Source organism: Chenopodium quinoa, unplaced genomic scaffold, assembly GCF_001683475.1.
Source record: "Chenopodium quinoa cultivar QQ74 unplaced genomic scaffold, ASM168347v1, whole genome shotgun sequence".
In the NCBI taxonomy this organism is placed as follows: domain Eukaryota; kingdom Viridiplantae; phylum Streptophyta; class Magnoliopsida; order Caryophyllales; family Amaranthaceae; genus Chenopodium; species Chenopodium quinoa.
In genome coordinates, this window is record NW_018743858.1 from 4,761,320 (window position 1) to 4,780,939 (window position 19,620).

At 32.7% G+C, this 19,620-nt stretch overlaps 2 protein-coding genes across 2 annotated transcripts; both read right to left on the reverse strand.

Annotated features, from left to right (window-relative positions):
• Positions 1-2,599: 2,599 nt before the first annotated feature.
• LOC110686440 (naringenin,2-oxoglutarate 3-dioxygenase-like) lies at positions 2,600-4,724 on the reverse strand. Its single transcript, XM_021863062.1, has 3 exons — positions 4,251-4,724; positions 3,502-3,930; positions 2,600-3,229 (listed from the first exon to the last, which is right to left on the reverse strand). The coding sequence occupies exons 1-3, from the start codon at positions 4,629-4,631 to the stop codon at positions 2,942-2,944; spliced, it is 1,098 nt and encodes a 365-aa protein (XP_021718754.1). The 5' UTR covers positions 4,632-4,724; the 3' UTR covers positions 2,600-2,941.
• Positions 4,725-8,869: 4,145 nt separating this feature from the next.
• Positions 8,870-19,350, reverse strand: LOC110686439 (naringenin,2-oxoglutarate 3-dioxygenase-like). Its single transcript, XM_021863061.1, has 3 exons — positions 18,171-19,350; positions 13,069-13,497; positions 8,870-10,923 (listed from the first exon to the last, which is right to left on the reverse strand). Exons 1-3 carry the CDS (start codon positions 18,537-18,539, stop codon positions 10,603-10,605), a joined length of 1,119 nt encoding a protein of 372 aa, XP_021718753.1. The 5' UTR covers positions 18,540-19,350; the 3' UTR covers positions 8,870-10,602.
• Positions 19,351-19,620: the final 270 nt, after the last annotated feature.

Here is a 19,620-nt window from a genome sequence, read left to right on the forward strand (position 1 = left end):
TTTAGTAAAATCAAGTCAATTATCTTGTATTATAAACAATTCTACACAATATAAAAGATTATTGACCAAATCAAATTCATTGACTACATAATATAAACAAAATCAAATTTCGTTTTGTGTTCATTGACTAACTCAATGTCAATGAATAAACAAAAATTTGAGACAACCATACAGAACAAATCAAATGAGTTTGAGCTAATCTGAGCCAGCAATTTGGACTTTAAGCTAGTCATAAATAGTTAAATACTGTAGTCTGTAAGTGAATAGATCAAAAATACTTTGATCAGATCATTAAAGTAAGCGGTCTTTGTAATTGAACTTCAGAAAAATACGCTGGGGTATACTGTTGACACATTTTATGCACCATTTGATATTATTAATTTATTAATTGTCGGTCTTATAAACTCTTAAATAGACCTGATTCACACTAAGATATTATGGACCACTAACAATAGAGATACTATGGTTGTTTATTAATAAAAAAAAAAGTCACTAAATTAAAATAGAGGCTATTATATTGCAATAAAAGCTATTGTGGCATTATAAAGATTATAAGAGGTTAATTTATTTTTTAATGAATTTTTTTTATGTACTGGTCAATATGAATAATAAAAGTCATTATGTTAAAATTAGAATCACTATATTCAACACTACATCGTACTTCAGGTTCACAATAATATTAAAGGTCACACAAGTTTTAATAAATGTTACTATATTAAAATTGAGGTTAATATGTTAAAATTAGGGTCACTATAACACCAGTTGCGTATAAACCCCAGGTCCACAATAATATTATCGATAATATTATTGTGGATCAGGTCAACACAAGTTTATTTTCCCTAAATTAAAAGTCTTAAATATCAAATCATCAACATAATTCGGAATAGAACATATTTGTATTGTCATATACAGTTAAAGATAATACATTAAATTCTCGCTTCCCTAATATTGCAATAATTATTAAATAATTTAAAAAATTCACAAATGCTACAGCATCACTTTATTTACACATACTTTCTCTTCATCTATAGTACGGATTTTATTTTTTTTCACCAAATGGTTTTGAGCTTTTTTAAAATTCACCAAATACTCATGAGCTCTTAAAAATTCGTCAAATACCCTCGAATTTTTAAAAATTCGTCAAATACCCTTCACTTTTTCAAATACCTCAAAGTACCCTTAGTGACAAACGGTCGTTAGCTTTGTTATTCATTATGGTTGATCATGATACATGTCATGATATATGGTTAGTTCTTTTTAAAAAATTTAAATAAAATTAATTATTTTAAAAAATTATTAAAAAAATTCTTGGTTTGCAAATAATGTAAATGTCTCAATTTACATGTCATTATTTTTTACAGTTGCAAAAATTACTCGGGTAAGATTTTGGGAATCATTTTGTCTCTTTAAAGTTCCAAATTAAGCTCGGAATTGACCAAAAAAAAAAAAACCCCACAAAAACCTCGTTTAGGTGAATAAATTCATATAAGAAAATATAATAGCAAGCTAATTTAATAAGTTCGGATAAGTTCAAAAAGACAGATTTATGAAAATCACGACTAATAAGATAAAATAATAATTCCTCCGCCCCTTAATGACGTACCTATTTTCCTTAGAATGAGTCCTAATTTGATGTGTCTAATTCTATTTTATTCCATTTATGGATTGTACTTTTGGACCATGATACCCTATTTTTTCTCACTTTTATTCCTCAATCTCTCCCTTCAATTTTGTTGAAAAACGTAATAAGGTACACCGATCAATTGAGTTGACAATGACATGCGTGCCATTAAAAGATTTAATTTCTACGGTTTTTTTTTTTAATATAACTTCAGCAATAAAATACACACACATGCATCAATTCTATTTTTTGTACTCCTAATCATTATGAATTTTAAAAAACTCCTAATTCTTTAATTTTTGTAAAATTTTAAAAATAGATACATCAAAAAGGACGAATGGAATACAAATTAAGGCTCTGTTTGGTTCAATATTAGTAAAGGTAAAGAAGAGAAAGGAAGGGAAAGGGAAAGGAAAAGAAGGGAAAGGTAGGTGTTTTTATCTTCCAATAATTGGTTAATGAAAGGAAATGAAGGGAAGAGAAAGAAAATTAATAAGTATAACTTTTATTCGTTGAATTTCTCCAATTTTGAGAGAAAAGGAAAGTTAAAGATTTGTAAAGGAACTTTCCTCCCATTTCCCTTCCTTTCATTTGAATCCTTGTGTTATTTAATTTATTCAACCAAATATAGGAATATGATAAAAACTCTTTCCTTTCTTTTCTTTTCCATCCAAATCCCTTCAACCGAAAAAGGCCTAAGTAAACTTTAACTGAATCTAAATTATGTGGTAGTTAAAGAGTTTCACAATACTACATACCTTTCTTTGAGAAATAAGATAACATTAGAAATAACACCGAGGAATATACTCCCATATATATATAATATATATATAATATATATATATATATATATATATATATATATATATATAATATATATATATATATATATATATATATATATATAAAGGATTATTATTGAAAATTTTAAAGGTAATTGACTAGTGAATGAATGTTTACAATAAAATACCAATATAATTTGAACCATGAGTAATGAGTGGACCATATATACTTAAGGTGTGATAAGTTCAAGAGTGCATGAACACGCATACAAGTACTACTTACATTTACACATATTTGTAAAATTACAATAATATGAACTTTTTACAAGCCAATATTACTACATAATGAATGATTCACCTTTAAAAACATAAAGAGAGGGAAAAAAAAAAAGAAGCTTCGATCTCGAAGTTTATTTTATTTTCAAACTTTGGTGGTAATTTCCCTTAATAATTGTCAATTTTTTGGACATATTGTCACAATTATTCACGTTGCACAATAATGTATTGCACGGTTAGATGCTGGCCTGGCTAGGTCGATTCAATTAAGCTGGCTTAGCTTCAGATCAAGCTCTTCTTGTGACCAATTTTCTTCCTTAGCCAATTTCTTTAGTCGCACGATTTCCAGGTACCTATTCTTGTGCCTGTTATTCATCTCAGCATACGTGATAGGCTCTTCCAACAATGACTTCTCTCCATCTTTTATGTTGAGCGGATACACCTTTGCATCTTGTGCTGGATTCATGAATACTGCTATCGACGTTCGTGTCTCGTTTGAGTTTACGATTGCTTGATGATCGGCACTCTTGAATCGTCCGTTGCTCATGAACTGCTCATAAAATTATGTTCTAGGCATTAATAAAATATACTAGTATTCTTAACAAAACAAAGATTATATACAAGTTGATCTTATAAAAATTGTCAATCTAGAGGGTAGCGTTGTCTTTTCCTTCATTTTTTAAGGGTTATAATTGTCAATGCAATGTTCCAACATATCTTTGCCATATAGACCCAACCATGTACGACAATAACAAATACAAAGTACAATACTAAATCAAAATTTAATAGTTTCTAAATTTTAATGTTAGAGATTTGACTTACATAGGCATGATCACCAAGGTTAAGGACCAAAGCATTTTTGATAGGGCGAACGGTGATCCAAGTTTTGCCACCATCCTTTGTAGCTTGTAACCCACCAACATGGTCTTGGAGGAGCAAAGTAATGGAGCTTGGATCGGTGTGTCGTTTAAGACCGACAGCTAGCTCGGGTTGTGGGCACTTAGGGTAATGGTTAACCACCAAATGCTGGCTAATATCACCCATTGACTTTGCATACGCATCTTTGTCTAACCCCAAACCCTCGGACAAAAGCTCGAACATCTTGCAGGACAAGCTCATCATATTTTCGCCGTAGGCTTCAACCATGGCCTTCCATTGCTCAGGTTTGCTAGGCCATCTTGAGTAGTCTCGCCCTTGTACCGGATATGTAAAGAAGAGCACTAGTTCACGCCAATTTGCCACTGCCTCCCCCTGTTACAACAGTTCCATTAGACTTTTTACTACTTGTATGTTATAATATGTTTCATGAGACTTTTTACCGTGTTAATTTCAAAACATGTCATTGAATAAATATATTGATGCTGACCTTGTTGCTAGTAATTAACCATATACTAACTTGAGTGAGTAGATTTGAATAATAATACTTGTAATAGGATAAAATTATTATTTATCAAGTCTAACGGCGCATATTATATAGTTTACGACATGTATATTCAAAGAATTGGAAGATTAATTATGTTGTGTTACTTTGATTATGGCTATTATGTGCATGAAAATACAAGTAAATTTACCTTGAGATGACTAGAGATAAGGAAACCACCCTTATGTTTTCCAGGAGACATCTCATACTTGAGCTTCTCTTCATCAGGAAGAGCAAAAAACTCCTTAGTATACTTTGTCAAGTCATTGATAAGCTCAACATCAATACCATGATCCACCAATTGGAAGATCCCCCATTCCTCGCACGCTTCGACAACTTTCTTCAGGATTGCCTCTCTTCTACCCCCTGGATGGTCCTCGTCGAATCCGGCTAGCGAGATCACCGGAATGTCATCACTAAACTCATTATGAGCAACCATAGCCTTATCCCGCTCATCTATAATGTAACCATCTTTTAATGTGGTTTCTTTGGCTAATGTTGAAGGTGTTACAAATGCTGATGTGGGGGCCATTTATTAATTCTCTTTTTTCTTGTTATAAATTATAAATTTTACTCTCTTGTACTTTACTTGATTGAGTAATGATGAATTGATGATTACCAACTCTAAACGGCCAGCTACATATATAGCAACGATTATCACAAGGTATAATATTGATTTTATGTACCACCAAAATAAAAAAAAAATTATTCAGTCAATATAAGGCAGCGATACAACCCTTAAAATACTATGGACTTATTACGTAATTAATTGAGCGTTAAGTCAAAGTCAACGGTTATTCACTGTATTATCACAGTTCTTATGTTAGTTAAGCCGTACTTATTGAAATACAAATGAATAACGTATCGTTAAAAAACCAAAATGACTTGCTCTTTTAGGGCGTGTTCGGCAAAAAATAACTGTGAAGGCAGATGGTAGCTGTGTAGGTAGTTATTAGCTGTCAACAAGCTGTTAGTTGTGAAGATAGATAATATAGATATGAGTGTTTGACAAAGTAGCGGTTGACTAGTTGTTACCTATAAAAATCAATATATATTTTTTTAAACTATATATCAAATTTTCAACAGCTACCTAAACAGTTACCTCTATTTTCAAAAGCTAACATTTCTAACTTTTAATAAAAGCTACCCCCAACCACTACATTGCTAAATACTCATATATTTTTAACAAAGTAGTGATTTGACCAAGTCAAACCACTAAAAGCTACTCATAAGCTAGCGCCGAACACGCCCAAACTATTATGTCTTTGAGTGCCCGTGTGGTTTGGGAGATGCACCGGTTTGTAACATTGAGTTTTGTCATTTGTATTATTTGAGTTCTAAAATATAAAATATGTAATGAAAATTAACAAATAATCGAAGAAATAACGAAAGAAAAAAAAAAGTAAAACATAAAATAAACATGCCCCATACAAATTAAATATATTTGAGTCGAGATTCAAAGCACGCGTATAAATACGTCATTTGTTTTCATTTGTTCTTGTTTTGGCTGTGCAAATTTGTCAATAATTTATATACTCCGTATCAGATTATTCATATCTTTAATTACAATTACATTCTTATAATAAATCATTTGTTGAGGCAAGATCCTACTTGAGTACTTGACTATGTATTGAATATAATTTTGAAAATCCTTTGAATTGTGAATAATATATATATATATATATATATATATATATATATATATATCTATCGGTTGTTTCATGAAATGACACTGAGCAATTGCAAAATTCACCAAATACCATGAACCTTTTCAAAATTCACCAAATGCCACTGAGTTTTAAAAAAATTCACCGAGTGCCATTAATGACTGACAGCCGTTAGTTGACTCCACCACTTGCCACGTGTCACCTTCTGATTGTTCCGTTTTTTTAAAAAAATTAAAAATTAAAAAATTAATAAAAAATTAAAAAATTAATAATAAAAAAAAAATTACCAAATTGCTGCCACCAGCCCAGGCCACCACAAGCCAGGCAGCACCGCCAAACCCCCTTGCCGCCGAAGCCAGCACCAGAAGGCGCGCCGGCGGCCGGCGGACCCCCACCCCTTCCCCTCCCCTTCCCCCGTCGCGCCACCCACCTTAGCCCAAACCCCTAGCCCGCGAAACCCACCCCCTTTCCTCCACCACCATTTGCGAACCCTAAAAAAATTGAATTGGGGTTTTTTGTTTGGTGAAGCAATTCACAAAATTGTTTGCTCTAATTGATTGTATGTTGAATTGTGAACATTTTGGTACAAGTTTAATAAAATTTGGTGAAGAAATGATGTTCCTCAAGCTTTTATGCGTGAGCTTCAATGGCGTTTTACCAGAAACTCCACCATCAGAAACTCCAAAATCCCGACCACGACCACGACCACCACCACCACCACAAACTCCACTAGCGAAATCCCGAAACCCCGCAAATCCACCATCACCAGAAACGACCACCACCAGAAACCTCCACAAGCACCACAATGCGAAATCCCGAAACCTCCACCACCAGCTTTAGATTGTGGATTATTGTTGGTGTTTGGTTTCACGAGATTTCGTAGGTGGTGGGTGGTTGGGTTCGGGAACCGCCGACGGCTGGGCTGGTGGCTGGGGTTCCGGGACTGCCGGCGGCTAGGCTGGTGGCTGGGGTTTGGGGATCAGTTTTTTTTTTTGTTATTTTTTTTAAATGGACCAATCAGAAGGTGACACGTGGCAAGTGGTGGGGCAACTAACGCTCAATTAACGGCTGTCAGTCATTAATGGCACTCGGTGAATTTTTTTAAAACTTAGTGGCATTTGGTGAATTTTGAAAAGGTTCATGGCATTTGGTGAATTTAGCAATTGCTCAGTGGCATTTCATGAAATAACTGTATACACACACACACACACACACAAAAGGAGTACTATATATTAATAATACGTACAGATTGTAGTACGATTTTTAATGTAATTACTATTTTCTCTCGAGTAAAGCATAAATACGGTCCCTAAACTTTTGTATTTGTACACTTTTATTCCCTCAACTTTCATTTATGCACTTTTGGTCCCTCAACCACCACTTTTGGTGTTTCTAACCAAAAAGTTGAGGGATTTAGCCTAGTCAGCAAAAGCTTAGGGACTATAAGTCATTAATATTTTTTTTCCACTTTTTTTTTTTGTCAGCATTAATAAAAAAAAATTTCTTTTTTCTTCAAAAATAAAAAAAAAAAACCTCTATTTGTATTAAAAAAAAGGAAAAAAAAAATTATTTCAACTCATTCCTTTTCGTCAAAAAAAAAAAAAAAAACTACTCATTCCTTATTTTTATTCCCTGTTCTTCTAATTCAATAAGAAAACCCAAAAAATCTAAAACATCAAGAAATGAGAAATCATGAATTAAACCAAGAAAAATTGCTTATTCTTCCATAATTTTTTAATTCGAAAAACAATAATATAAGGAAGAACATCTCTTCCTTCCGCCACTCAACCTCTTTCTCCACTACCACCTCCGTCGCCGCCCCCTCCGCCGTTGAAGCCTCTCCTTCCATTACAACCACCGCCATAACAACCAAGATAAGGTGTTTGTTTTTGAGGTTTATTTGGGGGATTTAGGATTCTTCAATTATTTATTTCACCTAGAAAAATTTTTCAAAAAAATAATGAACAGTGGTAAGAAAATCATGGAAGAACATCTTCTTAATTATCCTCGTCATTATCACCTTCTTCGCTATTCTCTATGCAATCAATTGTGTGGTAATGGTGGGCGAATTCGACGGCGATTCCGGAGGGGGAAAGTAGGGTTTGTTTCTTGTTTTGTTGGTGGTTGAGGTTGGCCTAGGTTTTTTTTTGGGGTGGGAACCATTGTCGGAGGAGAGGGGGGAGTTGGAAGCCATGGGAGAAGGGAGGAGAGAGAAAATTGAAGGGGGGGTTAGGGAAGCATTGAAGAGAGAGAGGGGGGGATAGCCGAATAGGGGAACTAGGGAACAAACTCCTTAATATTATTTTTTTGGAAAAAAAATATTGCTTTTTTTTAAGAAAATATTAAAGTATTGCTTTTTAATTACGTCAGTTTTTTTAATTAATGCTGGATGAAAAATCAATATTGTAGAAAAAAAAGGAAAATGACAAATAATTTTTTTTACTGGGCCACGTGTCATGTAGAGGTCCCTAAACTATTGTCTATCACAACATTTGCCATGTTAGTTAAAAAGATTCTTTTTTTAAATAAATTCTGACAAAAAAAAAAATATAAGTCATGGTCCGTTAACTAATGCTGACTAGACTAAGTTCCTAAACTATTTGGTCAGAAACACCACTCAAGGTGGCTGAGGGATAAAAAATGCACATAAAGTTGAGGGACTAAAAGTGCACAAATATAATAGTTTAGGGACTGTATTTGTACTTTACTCATTTTCTTTCTTCTATCCTTCCTCTCCCTATTAAATCCATTTTTTTCTCTACTATACGGCTTTCTATAATAATTATTAAAATATTTGTTTTTCATTGAAAATGATATTTCATGAAAAATATTTGTATCAAAACATACAGAGTTTAAATAAATTTATTTTTTTCTCCTCAAATATAATAAGTGTTTTGTCAAATAATGTTGGCTGGATCTGAAGTTAGGAATAATTCACAAAGGAGCATTAATTATTTATTCTTCATTCATATGTCAAAGTCTATCATCAATATTGAACGCCATCCATTTCAATTAATTTATTATTTGGAGATTGTTCCCAGTTGGTTGAGTATCCTGAGGGGTGTATTGTTATACCAATACCATTGACCACCCATAACAAATTTTTTTTTTTTAAAAATAATTAATAATAATAATAATAGTATGGCATTCTATTTTTAAATGGTGGAAAAGGACAAAAGGTATCATTATAATTAGAACGCTTTGACGTTTGCCATTTGCGCTTATTAAAGTTGCATAATGTAAATTATTATTATTATTTTATTCTCTCTCCTCTGCTCTCCTCCTTTTTACTGTACTCCTTTCATTTTTTTTTTCCATTCATAATTTTCATTAACACCCACAAAATCAATCAATCATCAACCCTAATTGAATGATTTTCAAAGCATCAACGTTCTGCTTCAACAGGGACTATTGTATCCCCGGAGAAGCGGCCGCAATTCGTTGGTTGTGACTGATTGGTGGACACTTTGAATTGAAATTGGGACTGCGAGTTCGGTGGTGGCTCAATTGCGGACTGTGGGAGCTATGGTTGTTTTCGGGGAGTAGGCTGGTTGTTTTAGCTGGTGGTGGCTGGGTGAGAGTGGCTGGGGCTTCTTTGGTGGGTTCGGTGGTTGGTGATTTACGCTAGGCTCGGCTTAAGGTAGAGGTGGTGGTGGCCGAGTGGGTTCGGTGGTTGGTGGTTGGTAGGTGCGGTGGGTTCACGTGAGGATTTGTGGCTGATTTTAGAAAGAAAGAGACGAAGAGGAGGAAAGAGGAGCTGCTCACAGGAGAGAGAAAGAAAGAGAGGAAGAGGAAGAGGGGGAAAGAGGAGAGAGAAGGAAAACATAGTTTGTACTTGTATGTATTTTGTAAATCAGCCAATAAAAGTAACATATCAGTCATTAGTTAACATTAATAAAAATAACGTATCAGCCAATAAAAGGAATATATCAGACAACAAAAGATACATATCAGTCAACAAGAGAATATATCAGCCAACAAAAGGTATTTATCAGCCAATAGAAGAAACATATCAGCCAACAAATGAAGCATATCAGCCAACAAAACGATGGAATCAGCCAACAGGTGAGCTAACAAAATAAACATATCAGCCAACAAAATGAAACATATAAGCCAACAATTAAAATATACATATCAGCCAACAAAATAAATATAACAGCCAACTAAAGAAACATAAAAGCCAAATGATGTCTTATATCAACCAATAAAAGGGAAAATAAAATAAAATAAAACATATCAGCCAACAAAAGGAATATATTAGACAACATAAAAACCATATCAGGCAACAAATGAAACATATCAGCCAACACATGAAACATATCAGCCAACAAGTAAAATATATCAACCAAGCCTGTCGCACGCAAATTTATGTGAGGCAGTGCGCACCCAATACCTAATCAACCATACATTCACTCAAATTGAAAAACGTTACCATGCACGTATGGAGTACAAAGAGAGCAAGTTTTATTTCTTTAAAGCTCATATTATAGTTAGCAAATTTCGTTCCAAAGATTAAGAACGAAGTATGATCAGTGACATTTAAAATATGTGTTTAAAAGAGCATGTTAATTATTTGAAAACATAAGGAATGTTTTTTATTTATTTATTACTATATATTACTGGCAGTTTGATCAATAATTTATACAAAGTATTATATTCTATTTGAGATATTACAAATTCTAAATTTGAAATCAAGCTTATTTTATAAATAACATCTTACTATACCATGTTACAAATAGGTACAATACATTGCATCATCTTTATTGCATGAAAAAACTTAATTTATTAATTTCTACTGCGTATATCACCTATTTCATGACATTCTCTTGCATGCAACTATGCAAGTAACTCTTGTAAGGATTTGACATTTTTTACTGGATTTTGAAGCATCTTCTCAACTTCCTCTTTTGAAAGTTTATTCTCCTTAGCCAATTTCTTGGCCTTGCCTCGCTCGAGGTGTTTTACAAAATGTCTCTTGTACATCTCACCAAATGCAATGGGCTCTTCTAGAATTGCCTCGTCTCCCTCCTCGATCTTCAAAGGATACACAATTGCTTCTTGATCTGGATTGATGAATGTCGCAATCGACAATCGATTATGGTCATAATTCACAAGTGCTTGATGTTCTGCCTTCTTGAATCTTCCGTTGCTAAGATACTACAAGAAAAAAGCATGAAAATAAATTTAAATGGTTAAATTGTACTCATTCCGTTTTTAAATACTTGCTTCATTTTTCTTGAGCACGTATGTCGATACTAATCTTTAATAATAATATCTTTCATTATCAATAAGTATATATTCTAACAATCGAAAACTAATAATCTATTTATTGAGACGATTACAACAAGTACCCATAACACTATATTTTTTTCTTAGGAAAATTTGTCTAAGACAACCTTTTAAAAAACAATTTTTGTCTAGGACAACCTTTTAAATTTTTTTTGGCAAAGTCAGACCCTAATAAATTTTTTTTTTGTTAAGGACGACCAACTCCCACTTTTAGGCATTGACTCACCGGAATCCAGCGTTGACTCCCACATGAGCTGCACGTGACCTTATTTCTCCTAATTGCACCCCTTTTTCTTCTATTTTTTTCACAAAAATTGTCTTTTAAAAGGTTGTCTTAGACAAATTTTCCTTTTTCTTATGTATAAATCACAAACATTAGTCAAAATAGGACAAATAAATAATGCAAAAATTAGAAATGGAGCCAGTATTTAAAAAGGAGGATTAGCAATTTAACCCTGTCTTGTTTTAAGACTTTTCACTAGATAATTTAATAATTTTGTTATGTCATATAATTCCGATTTCTTCGTAGTCAATGAAATTTAACTCTTCAGCCACAGCTTAAGTTATTGAATATTGAATATAGAGCTATAGAAAGTTGACTGGTTATTTCGTGCATTAGTTTTTTGAATTTGATGAAGTCTTTTGCTTCGTCAAATAATCAAATATTGAACAGGGAATTTGTGAAGATATTGGGCAATAAAGGCGTATTCACCTCATTTATTCAATATAAATCTCAAAATTGTTAGTAGTCAAGAAATTTTATTTTGTTATTCAAACTTCAAAGCAAGGCGGTAGAGAGTAAAATGGACTATCAGATAGTCAAGTACCAATTGCAGCTAGTGATCAGATACTACCTCAATATCTTTAGTTCAAAAAAAATTAAATTATATATATATAACGTTGATATCAGGAATATATACATTAAGACAATTTCAATTAATACCCACATAATTATTCCTTATAATTTTGTTCAAATAATCACGAACATTGGCCAAAGTGAATCTTGAATATATAGTGCAAAAAATCAAATTGGGACACTAATTTGAAACAGAGGAAGTAATACGTCGTTCATTGTTTAAGGTTTGATTTTGTGACTTCAGGAGGACAATTGATAACTTTGCCAATAAATAGAGCAAAATTATGTCAAGCTTTGTTCATCATATTTTTACTTATGTTAGAAATATAAGTTTAGATTATGGATGATAATTTCATTCCTCCTTTTTTTTATTTTTAATTGTATTTTTTTTCCTGAAAGTTGCATATTAATTCCAATAATTTTTTCTTATTTGGTATGCAGTCAATCACTTTTTACATGCATGCAGACCTGTCAAACTCTAACCCGACCCAGTAACCCAACTCAACCCAAAACCCGAGTTATTGAGAGAGAACTCGACCCGACTCGACCCTAATGACCCAATTTGACCCACTTATCATATTTTGTAATAATTCAAACACTCGAAATTTGACTCGAATCCAACCCATTGACCCAAATAGACAGGTCTACATGCATATATTCACACTAAATACCAATTTTACCCTTGTAAACATGAAATAACCATGCTTCTTCCCTCTCTTTTGTTTGTATCACATGGGCAATTTTCACATTCCCTAACTTTTATTCATTCTCCTATATATAAGAAAAATAAGTTCAAATTACATATACTTTCTCAATTTTTATATACTTATAATACATCTTTTTTAATTTGAGGAGGTAATTAGAAAAGGTACATGGACAAATTAAGTTATAAAATTGAACTGTACTAACTTAGCACTTTCTCTTATGTGATAAAATTATTTCAATTAATTAATTAGTTGACCTAGTTTAATAATCTTTCTTGAAGTGTGTGCTAGGGTGGTATGCTGCAAGTTAGTAAAAACGGAGAAAGTAATACATAGAGTTTATTCCAGTTCTATTTTTAGCTATAATGACTTACACTGATAAAAATCAGATAAGTAAAATACACCTTATTTGCATATCATTAAGCAAAAATAGTTTAAGAATTATCAACTTACTTCTGCATGGTCACCAAGGTTGACAACAAAAGCACCCTCAATGGGCTGGACTGTGATCCAATTCTCTCCACCATCTTTAGTAGTTTGTAGCCCACCAACCTGGTCTTGTAGTAACAAAGTAATTGTACCTGGATCAGTATGTCTTTTAAGCCCAATTGCAAGACTGGGCTCTGGGCATTTTGGATAGAAATTCACTACCATCCTTTGGGTCAACTCCTTACAGGCCTTTGTCATGGCCTGCCTTTCAAGGCCCATTGCCTCGGACAAAACCCCTAAAAGTTGGGTACCTAGGCCCATCATATTTTCAGTATAGAGTTCAGTTACGGCCCGCCATTCTTTGGGCTTATCGGGCCACCTCGAGTAGTCCCTCTCTTTTATTGGGTATAGAATGAAAGTTACCAATTCCCGCCAATTTGCTACTACTTCATTCTAGCAAAAGTAAAATTAGAAAAATTAAGGGTTTGTTTGGCATCGTTTTTTTTTTATTTTTTTTTATTTTTTTTTCAGTTTTTAGTTTTTTTGAAAACAAAAAATCAAAAACAGGAAACAAGAAAAAGGTGTTTCCACTTTTCTGTTGTCAGTTTTCAAAATTGTCATGATTTTAATAAGTTTGACTAATTTATTATTCATTATTTGACATATATCATATGATTTTGAAAAACAAAAAACCAAAAAACAGAAAACCACAGCAATATCAAACAAACCCTAAAAGTTTTGTTTAATTAACCTAATTTTTATATACTTTAAATTATTAGAATTTAATAGACGTTATTACAACTAATTTAAATTGTGAATGAACTTAAGTAATACTTAATTCTTTATCTGAATTTATAGTAGATGAAAATAAAGTGAACAAAATAATATTTAAGCCAATATTTAACTAAACATATAGGGGATTATAGTTGGTTTCTTATGAAGGAAAGTTGGGAACTATAAAGAGGTTGTTTATATATATATATATATATATATATATATATATATATATATATATATATATATATATATATATATATATTTAATTTAACTAATCTATATTAGTATCTCCATCTCTTATATCTCTAAACAAATGCAAAATGAGAAAAAATAAAGGAATTTCTAATTTCATCCACCCCTCCTTTCAAAATATAATATTAACACTGGGTATGGTGGAGCCCATGCTACATCCACACTTCAAGCCCTATTGACTTTCATGTGAGGGGTGTGATAGAGTATATAAACCATCTTGAGCTTCTACCATCAATTTAAGCTTTTGGTTGAGTTAGTCCTTTAACATGATATCAAAGCCAGCCCATGGTTTGGGACCTTTAATGGCTTGAGTATATTGCCAGGCCCATGGTTTGGGAACTTTAATGGCATTAAATATTTTGGGTCAAATTGAATTGGATCATGCAATGTGATCCTTGAGTTAAAGAGACCTTACATGTGATGGGGAGTGTTGAACTATATCCTACCACATAACACATGTAAGCATCCCACATTGATAAAAGTTGAGAAAGTCAAATACTTTATAAGGCTAAGGAACTGAACCTCATATTTCCATATGGCTTTGGGATGGAACCTCCTTTGGTCTTGTGAAGTGGACTCTCTCTTGGTTTGTAGGTGCGGCCTAGACCCGTATTTAACACATATCCCACATATTCATTAAAATAAAATTTGAAGCGGCCCTATAGCATCAATAAAGTGTAGCTAACTGGTTATCCAAGTGTCTCTCAAGCTTTCTTGAATTGTCGCTCTAGTCTAGAGTTCAAATCCATTTTTACACATTTTTCCCTACCATTTTTTTTTTGTTGACTACAAAATGTTTAGATCGTTTATGCAAACAGGTTTGGATTATTGTCTTTTAAGTATATTATTGTGCATACCCTCCTCTCGGTGAAATAAGTTGCCGAAAATTTTCATTTATGGCATGCGTTGCACCTAACACCATAATTGGTGGTGTTTTGGCTACTACGCAAAGTTCAGGGTGCTCAGTGCACCTAAGCCATACTTCAGAGTGTTGCGGCCAATTTTGCCTTTTTATAAATTTTTTATTTTTTTTACATAATTATTAAGTTTCCTAGGAGGACTATTCAATGGCTACATAAAAAATTTAGCCATTGTAACTAATTTTAATTTCAACCATTTAAATATTAATGATTAATCTTATCCATTTAATATTTGACTTCTAATTTATAAAGGAAAAATTTTTATTAATAATTTTATCTTTGGGGGGCATTTTCTTTCATCAGGTTCAAATGACCGGTGATCTGAATAAAAGATAAACTTTTTTTTTATATTGCCACATGTCACATTTTAAATGGCCAAAAAATAAAATTCTTCTTAAAAAAAAAGAAATCTAAACCACCTTTTCCGTTCTCCTTCGTAGCCCAGCCCCTACCGAAAAACGCCTCCTTCCCAGCCTGCAACCACCTCCACCCCCAGCCGGTGACGCAACCGCGGCGACCCTACCTTATCCTGATGACCCAACCAAACCCAAACCCCTTCCCACGAACGCTGAGCTCCCACCCATCACCTTATACCCTTGCCCGCGAACCCACAACCCCGCACCCCTGTTTCTGTCGCCACAGCACCGAACCCCTAGTCCGCTGCTTGTTTTCGTCGCCAAAATCGAATCCCACCCTTACTTCCATTGCCACACTCAAAACCCCCACCCATGCAGCCAAATCTAAGACGGGGAAAACTGAAGAAGGGGAAAGCAGGGGAGGTGTTTTACGGGGAAGGGGAAGGGAGAGGGAGGTTTTGGGGGCGGGGAAGGAAACTTCCGTGGTTGGGGAAGGGCAGGGAAGGGGTTGGCTGGTGGCGAGGGTGTCGCCGACAGTGTAGGCTTCTAGGCTGGCTGGCAGTGGTTTATGTATTTTTTTTTAACTTTTTTAAATTTTTTTTTTAAACTAATAGAGTGTTGACACGTGGTAAATGACCTGCTATTATAGGTTTGGTAACCGGTAACGCTTGATTAAAACTTAATACCCACCAAAATTGGGATTATTTAGAAATAATCGATAATTGGGATTAATTAAACTAAATGGTCCAAAGTTGGGATTAATAAAACCAATTTTTCCATTTATAAATGATTTTAATAACTACTTTATTTTGAAAAAAAAAATGAAAAAAAAAAAATTTACTTGTCAACATATTCAACCTTTAATTTTATCTCCATTAAATAACTATAGAGGAACAATTAACATAGATAGGATGAAAATTTTAAGGTGCAGCCGCTGGTACCTTGCTTGGACATGTAGTTGTTTTGTAAAGAACATATAACTGTTTTGTAAAGAACATCCAATTTAATGGTTTTTTTTTATGTCTAAAAAACATCTATAATATTAATAAAGAACATGATAGTATTATGTAATGTACGTTATTTATATATACCCACCATAATTTAAAGACAAAATTCAAAGAACATTTCACAATAAGCAATGAATATTATATCACAAATAAAATTACATTACACTAATAATCAAAGAACATGGACATATGTTCTTTTCACTCTTTTTTGGTGCAGATATGTTCTCTTTACTTTAGGTATATATTCATTACATTTTAATACTATGTTTTTTCACTACAACTGTATGTTCTTTACATTTGTATAATATATTCTTTTTGCAAAACGTCTGAACGATGCAAGATATAATAAGTACAAACAATTAATGGAAAACTGGAAACTATATACTGTGGATAGGATTAAAGTATAATAGTACAAACAATCAATGGAAAACTGGAAACTAATTTTCAAAAAAGGATTACAATTTTATACATTGGATAGTTTAATACTAAGTTTATGGATAGTTGGATAGGACCAATTTTACTTTGCACTAATTGATGGATTTATTTTTAAGTGGATTGTGTTGATTTTTCCTACTTTGCAAAAAATCATTAAGGAGACATTTGGTTCGGGGAATACAAGTATGAGGTATGGGTTTAGAATGACTAAAACTCATACCATATGTTTGTTTGTCAAAAGTATGAATTTTAAACCCATACCTCAAATCCATGAGGTATGGGGTTTAGAAACCTTGGGGGGGATGTGGGTTTGGCTCATTCCATTCCCTTAGGTATCAAATAAAAGAAGGGAATAGTAAGAGATTTATTCCAGAATTGAACCAAACACATGGTATTAAGTATCAAGTTCCAACCCGAAACCATTTTAACCCCATTCCTGATTCCAAACTCATACCACTATGTGAACCAAACGCCCCCTAATGGAAGATTGGAAGTTGTCGTATGTATAGTAGTTTAGTTTTAGAGGAATAAGGAAAAATAGTTAAAGAAAACTTTTTTAGGTATTTTTTTTGGTCGACTTAAATCAATTGCCCTTATTTACATAATAGTAATAATCAACGGTGTAGATTTTGTTTATATGATGGCTACAATTTTTATTGTAGCCATTGCAAAACTATCCAGGAATATTATTATGTATTTATTTATTGTTATGCATATGATTCTACACACTTTAAATTAATTAATTAACAAACTTCATTATTTATTTATTTATGGGTTGACGATTACTTACATTTATATAGACACTTCTATATTTCAATTAATTTTCCGTGTTAATTTTAAAAACCGAGCATGGCTCGGGCATTATCTAGTTAAATACAAAGTACTAGATAATACGAAGTATATTCTTAAAAGAAGATTTATGAAATTATCAATAATATTTGCTAAATTTTGAAGAGTACTTTATACATCCAAATAAGATGAAAAATTCGTTAATTTTTTTTGAATAAGTGGAATTGTTAAAATAAAATAAATATAAAATAATACGTATATATTAAAGTACCCAGTGCCATAAGGTCACAGTTTCATGTATAAATTTATCTGAACTTATCTTAATTCTCATGAACGTACAAGAACTTGTTTTAGTTGTACTTTGAATTAAGTGGCTCTTATTTACCCATTGAATTAAGGTCTGTTCTATGCATCTTATTTTCACTTATTTCAGGTGTAATAAGTTCAATTACGTTTAGATAAGTTTATTTCAGGAAAAATAAGTTCAAGTAAGATGGTTTCAAAAAAGTTCAAGTAAGATTAAAACATATCTTACATGTTTAGTTATCCTTAAAAGGAAGAAAATCCCATTCTTATAAGATAAGAGGTACCTGTATATGACTGGATACTATGAAACCACCTTTCTTGCCTCCACTCATATCAAACCTTAGTTTCTCTTCATCAGGCAAAGCAAAAAATTCCCTAGACAAGGTAGCCATATCATGCACAAGTTTAGGATCAACACCGTGATCCACCACTTGAAACAACCCCCATTCCTCACAAGCTTTAGCAATTTGGTTGCGTATAACCTCCCTTTGTCCTCCCGGTGTGTCATCCTCGATTCCATCGAGAGAGATCACCGGGATTACGTTGCTAAATTGGTTATATGCAACCTTAGGACGTTCATCTTCGAACATGATGAAATCATTTTGAACTTTACCATCCTTGACTAGGGATGCTAACGTAGGAATTGAACTCATGATCTCTCACTCGATCTTACACTACGTACTCTCACTGTCTCACTATAATACGTGACTTGGATAATTCAGTATGGACAATAGTAAGAATATAATTGAGCTCTTAAATAGATGTGGAAGTCGAGTTATCAGCCCAAAATAGTTGAAAATTTGATGTGTTTTTATTATTTTGTGGAAAATATTTCATACTCAACTTCGTAAAAGCTGACTAATTCCAAGCCTTACAAGTGACTAATAACCACTTGACTTCTAGACGGACCTTAATTTTCAAAATAGATGGTAAAATTGTCAACGTTATCACTGAACTTTCCTTATTTTTCCAATGAGCCGGCCCCGGTTGATCAGTCTGATCAACAAAGCTTTGTAAATCCAATAAGTCTTTGGTGCATACTGGTGCAACTATTCTAGCTGCACCACTTTTTATAAAATGAACATGTAGTAAAAAAAATATGAACACGTAAAAAAAAATGAGCATTCAGTAATAAAAAAATGAACACATAAAAAAAAATGAACATCTAGTACTTAAAAAGTGAACATCTTTAAAAAATGATCATTTAGTATGTTAAAAATGAACACGATAATCATAAATTGCTAGACCACGACCTTTAAAATGGACAATTAGTAAAAATAGTTATGAACACTTAAAAAAAAAACAAAAAAAACAAAACATTTAGTAATAAAAAATGAACACTTCAAAAATAATTATGAACATTAGTATATTAAAAATGAACATTTATCATACAATCATAGAATAGCTGGACCACACCTAATAAAATGAACATTTCATAAAAATATATGAACACATTAAATAAAATGAACATTAGTATAAAAAATGAACACGTAAAAAAATATTATGAACATTTAGTATATTAAAAATGAACATATTTTTCCTATATTCTGTTGAAAATAATACAAGGAAAAAATGGGAAAATAAAAGAAATATAAAGTTAAAAATAATCTGAAAATTTAGTTGGGTGGGTTGCGGATAACTTTCAACTCTCCTCAAGACGATTCACGCCCTCCAATACAAATCGCAGGAAGTAATTGGCGCGTCGTCCCTGGATAAAACCCCAACTTATACACT